The sequence below is a fragment of the Ascaphus truei genome, chromosome 17, assembly GCF_040206685.1.
Source record: "Ascaphus truei isolate aAscTru1 chromosome 17, aAscTru1.hap1, whole genome shotgun sequence".
NCBI lineage: Eukaryota > Metazoa > Chordata > Amphibia > Anura > Ascaphidae > Ascaphus > Ascaphus truei.
This window is the reverse complement of record NC_134499.1, coordinates 6,301,721-6,307,720: the sequence shown is the minus strand read 5'-3', so window position 1 is coordinate 6,307,720 and position 6,000 is coordinate 6,301,721. Positions and strand designations below refer to the sequence as shown.

General features: G+C 45.8%; 1 protein-coding gene across 1 annotated transcript in view; it reads left to right on the top strand.

The window, feature by feature from the left end:
* Positions 1 to 1,692: 1,692 nt before the first annotated feature.
* IARS1 (isoleucyl-tRNA synthetase 1) overlaps positions 1,693 to 6,000 on the top strand; it is a 61,272-nt gene continuing 56,964 nt past the window's right edge. Inside the window, 1 exon segment of the mRNA XM_075575050.1 lies at positions 1,693 to 1,842. Within this exon segment, the coding sequence (XP_075431165.1) occupies positions 1,703 to 1,842 (140 nt within the window). The 5' untranslated portion in view covers positions 1,693 to 1,702.

Here is a 6,000-nt window from a genome sequence, read left to right as displayed (position 1 = left end):
CTCCTAACCTGTCTGCCCCCTCCCTCCTAACCTGTCTGCCCCCCCCCCTCCTAACCCGTCTCGCCCCACCCCCCCACCTAACCGCCTCGCCCCACCCCCCCACCTAACCCGTCTCGCCCCCCCTCTCCACCTAACCCGTCTCGCCCCCCCCCCCCACCTAATTGCTTGTCTCCACACACACCTCACCCCCTAAACTCCATCCCTTCTGTGTATATCATACCCAGGCCTCCATTTCTCACGCCCCTAAACACCATCCGTTCTCTGTACAGGCATACCCCGGTTTAAGAACACTCACTTAAGTACACTCGCGAGTAAGTACATCTCGCTCAATAGGCAAACGGCAGTTCACGCATGCGCCTGTCATCACGTCCTGAACAGCAATACCAGCTCCCTACCTGTACCGAAGCTGTGCGCAAGCGGGGAGACTATAGAGCCTGTTACACATGTGTTATTTACATCAGTTATGCACGTATATGACGATTGCAGTACAGTACATGCATCGATTGGTAGGAAAAAGGTAGTGCTTCACTTTAAGTACATTTTCGCTTTACATACATGCTGCGGGTCCCATTTGCGTACGTTAATGCGGGGTATGCCTGTGTTACATACATGCTGCGGTCCCATTGCGTACGTTAATGCGGGGTATGCCTGTATATTACACTCAACCCCTAACACCCCTAAACTCCATCCCTTCTGTGTATGTTTTATGTGTAAGATCACACATGCTGGTCTGGCTCAGTCTCCATGATTTGGGCTCACACACTTCTGTGAAGTCTGACTCTTACAAATAACTTGTCCAGGGGTTCCCAAAACCCCCTGATTTAGGTCCTGGAGCAATGATCGCTCTTCATTTAGATTACATTTTTTGGGGGGGGACCGGGGGTTCCCGATTTCCCCCCCCCCCTCCCACATTTTAAAAGGCAAATTAGGAATAATCCATTAGTAAAAGTTGTGTTTGTAGTGGGACATTTCTCATTGTGCCTTTATATCGTTGGGCTATTGGGCTACATAGGAAAAGTGTTACTTAAACAGCGAAGTTAGCTTTCACACGTTGGATAAGATATTCACTGTCACCTTCACGGGCTTTCACTTTTTACTGTAAATGCAACCGGTTATTTATGGGAAAAGGACCAGTGAGCGTCTCAGTGTTTCACATTCATTTTGTCTTTTTAAGTGGTTAATTTGGGCGGCGTCGGTAAATGTAGACCTGTCCTGCGGATCTTCTAGTCCAATCTCCTGTCATGGGTCAAGAGAATCCAGACAATGGGATTGGATTATATTGCTAACCTACGTGTATGAGCTGGAGGGTTACTGCCTGCACAGAATACGGTTATTATAAGGGCCCGTGGTGGGTGGGGATGGGTCACTCGTCGGTCTCCATTGCTTGGCCAGTCACACCGTCTCTCCTTTGAGGGCCTTCAAACATTCTCTCCTAGGATGAGTGTGAACTACTTTTTCCATGGAAAATGAAAGCTTTGGATGGGGGATTGTTGCGAGCTTTAAGTAATGGCTTTATACTTTAGTACTCAAAGCTACATGACAATTATTCTTTTTCATATGCTCTGTGTCTGCAAAGTAATTATGAAGGCTTCTTTAGCTAATATGCTTCCATGCAACGGATCTGGAGAAGAGCAAAACCTGACATTTTCACCCGGTCTGAATAAGTAAAACGGTTATTATAAGGGGGACAAACTGTTCTTGTATGTTCTGTGCAGGGTCTGCAATGGCTCAGCAGGTTCCAGACAGTATCAACTTTCCCGCAGAGGAAGAGCGTATCCTGCAGCTCTGGGAATCGCTCGACTGTTTCCAGGAATGTCTCAAGCAGTCCAAGAACCGGCCCAGGTGAGAACACCGCCAAGGTTTTAACCCTTCACTGCCCGAGGTCCTTCAACGCCTGATTCCCGAGGCACAAGAAGCTGACCCGATCCACCCAGCTAATGTCAACTCTACTCCGTCATCATGGGATTTTAATCCCGTCCGTGTTTCCGTACTCGGGCCCCAAAGACGGGACTGGATTACCCTCTCATGATGATGATGATGTGCTGGCAAATCCCACTGAGCTCACCAGAGAATCAACATCTGGCCACTAGAACTGGCTCCCATTAACAAGTCTAATTGTTCTTTGAGCGCACATTTGATTACTTTGGGAATTAACAGCGTTTTCCTTTGACGCTGTGTCCCTGCGAGTCGGTGTATGTCGGGAGTTACATAGTAGATGAGGTTGAAAAAAGACATGCGTCCATCATGTTGAACCTATGCTAAATTTAGACAATAGATACTTTATCCTATATCTATACTTACTTATTGATCCAGAGGAAGGCAAACAAAAAAACCCCAGTGTCATATCATCCGATGATATCTCATAAGGGGAAAATAAATTCCTTCCTGACTCCAAATATTGGCAATCGGATTAATCCCTGGATCAACATCCTTCCCATGTATACTTATTGGGTATATCCCAGTATACCTTTCATTTTTAAATAGATGTCCAACTTTTTTTTTTGAACAAATCTATTGTATCTGCCATCACAGTCTCCATGGGTAATGAATTCCACATTGTAACTGCCCTTACTGTAAAGAACTCTTTCCTTTGTTGCTGATGAAATCTCCTTTCCTCCAACATTATGGGGGGGATGGCGCCGAGTCCTTTGTACTGCCCGTGGGATGAATAGTTCTTTTGAAAGCTCCTTGTATTGTCCCCGAATATATTTGTATATAGTTATCATATCCCCTCTTAGACGCCTCTTTTCTAATGTAAATAAATCTAATTTAGCTAGCCTCTCCTCATAAGTCACTAATCAACACACACAAGTCTAACCCATGCCGACTCTTTTCTGTCTTTGACTCTCTACTCAGACCACCCTCGGCTGCCTCCTCTTATTCCTCCATCTCACTTCAGGACTTTGCTGACTTTTTTAAGGAAAAGGTGGAATCCATACGGCAGAACATCCCTTCTGTTGCCTCCTCCCATCCCACACCGCTTCCCAACTCTCCTCCTGCCTTTCTTGACTCTTTTTCTGCTATCTCGGAGGAGGATGTGTCACTGCTGATCTCCTCTTCTCCCTCTACCACTTGTCCTCTTGATCCCATTCCTTTCCATCTCCTAAAACCTCTTGCTCCTTCTATAATCCCTGTGCTCACACAGATTTTTAACTCTTCCCTCTACTCTGGCACCTTTCCATCCTCCTTCAAGCATGCAACCGTTATACCATTACTCAAAAACAGCAAGCTTGACCCTACCTGTCCTTCTAACTATCGACCTGTCTCCCTCCTGCCTTTTGCCTCCAAACTCCTTGAACGTCTTGTTTTCTCTCACTTGCTCCATTTTCTCAACACCTATTCTCTCCTAGACCCTCTACAATCTGGCTTCCGCACTGCTCACTCCACGGAAACAGCCCTCACTAAAATAACTGACGACCTCCATGCTGCCAAAGACAGAGGTCATTACACTCTGCTCATATTTCTCGACCTGTCTGCAGCATTTGACACCGTGGACCACCCTCTTCTCCTTCACATTCTCCATACTCTTGGTATTCGTAACACAGCTCTATCCTGGATCTCCTCTTACCTCTCCCATCGTACTTTCAGTGTCTCTTTTGCTAACACCTCCTCCTCTATTGATCGCTCTGTTGGGGTACCCCAGGGCTCTGTCCTGGGACCCTTTCTCTTTTCTCTTTACACTCTCTCTCTAGGTGACTTAATCACATCTTTTGGGTTTAAATATCACCTCTATGCTGACGACACAAATTTACCTTTCAACCCCCGACCATACACCTGCGGTACAGACTAAAGTTTCTGAATGTCTCTCTGCGATATCATCCTGGATGGCCATCCGCCGACTGAAATTTAACATGGCAAAAACAGAGCTCCTTATACTTCATCCCAAACCTGGCCCTACTACCTCCTTCCACATTACTGTTGGAAATACGATCATTCACCCAGTAGCCTAAGCACGCTGCCTAGGGGTCACACTCGATTCCTCTCTCACATTCAAAATGTTTCTAAAACGTGTCGCTTTTTCCTCCGCAATATAACAAAGATACGCCCTTTCCTCTGTTGCTCGACTGCTAAAACTCTAACTCAGGCCCTCATTCTCTCCCGTCTCGATTACTGCAACCTCCTGCTGTCCGGCCTTCCTGCCTCTCACGTGTCTCCCCTACAATCTATCCTAAACGCTGCTGCCAGAGTCACTCTACTCTTTCCTAAATCTGTCTCCGCGTCTCCCCTGCTGAAATTCCTCTCCTGGCTTCCGATTAAATCGCATATCTCACACTCAATTCTCCTGCTCACTTTTAAAGCTTTACACTCTTCTGCTCCTCCTTACATCTCAGCCCTAATTTCTCGCTATGCACCATCCCGACACTTGCGTTCTTCTCAAGGATGTCTTCTTTCTACCCCCTTTATATCTAAAGCCCTCTCCCGCCTTAAACCTTTCTCACTGATTGCCCCACACCTCTGGAATGCCCTTCCCCTCAAAACCCGACTAGCACCCTCTCTATCCACCTTTAAGACCCACCTTAAGACACACTTGCTTAAAGAAGCATATGAATAGCACTGTGGATATTCTGAACACATGATACATAAAGCTTGGCCCCCTGCAGACGCACTTACCAGAACTCCCTCCTACTGTCTCTGTACGTTCTCCCTACCTACCAATTAGACTGTAAGCTCCTCGGGGCAGGGACTCCTCTTCCTTAATGTTACTTTTATTTCTGAAGCACTTATTCCCATGACCTGTTGTTATTTATTTTATTTGTTATTTATATGATTACCACGTGTATCACTACTGTGAGGCGCTATGTACATTTAAGGCGCTATATAAATAAAGACATAGAATACAATAAGTTGGATCAGCGGTGCGCAAACTCCCTGCGCCCCCCTTACCTGCTGCCTCCTCGGTCGCGCTCCCCCTCGCCTCTAATGATACGTCAAATGATGCTGTGGGGTCATGTCACGCGCGGTGTCATTTGGCATCACGTCTCCATGGTAACGGGTGTTATTTGACTCCGCGTTGCCATGGAGACGTGTGGACAAGAAGCCGGTAAGTAAATTTACAGAGGCCTCGCACTCTTAGTGCGGGGCGGGGCCTCTGTAACTGCCGCGTGTCTCGCGACCCCCAGTTTGCGCACCGCTGAGTTAGAATCGAGGAAATACGGTAGTTATCATATCCCCTCTTAGACGCCTCTTTTCTAATGTAAATAAATCTAATTTAGCTAGCCTCTTCTCATAAGTTAGAATGTCCATCCCCTTTATTAATTTGGTGGCTCTTCTCTGCACTCTCTCTAGTTTCATAATGTCTTTTCTTAGGATTGGTGCCCAAAATTGTACTCCATATTCAAGGTGTGGTCTTACTAATGCTTTGTAAAGGGGCATAATTATGTTTACTTCCCTTCCATCCATTGCCCGTTTGATGCAAGATAAGATCGTGTTTGCCTTTGCAGCTACTGCATGACTTTGAAATAAACAGTAATGTGCTGCACACAATTGGATGTATAAACAAAAAGTATTTCCGGGGCTGCTGGCTCAAGGATACCGGTCAAAACATCCTCTTGGACTATGAAAAGGAAGGATCCAGCGCTCCACGGATCTTGTGTATGGCGCAATAAAATTTCATATTTTTGCTAAATCCGTGGAGCGCTGGATCCTTCCTTTTCACTGCATGACTTTGGGCACTATTGCTAAGCCTGCTGTCTACAAGCACTCCTAAATCCTTCTCCATCAAGGATTCCCCCAATTTATCCCCATTTAATTTGTAAGTTGCCTGTTTATTCTTGTTTCCCAAATGCAGACAACAAAAGACAGAAAAGCCCAATGGTTCATCCAATGTGACAAAATATATAGTAAATAGTATATAGTTAAATACTTCAATAATAATGTTCTCATGAGTTAGGGTCATTTAGTTAAACCCTTTGGCCAAAGCGTTATTAGCCTGCAGCTACCTCACAGTATAACCACATTTGCAGGTCCTAACACTAAACCGTGAAACTTCTCTTTTACCTC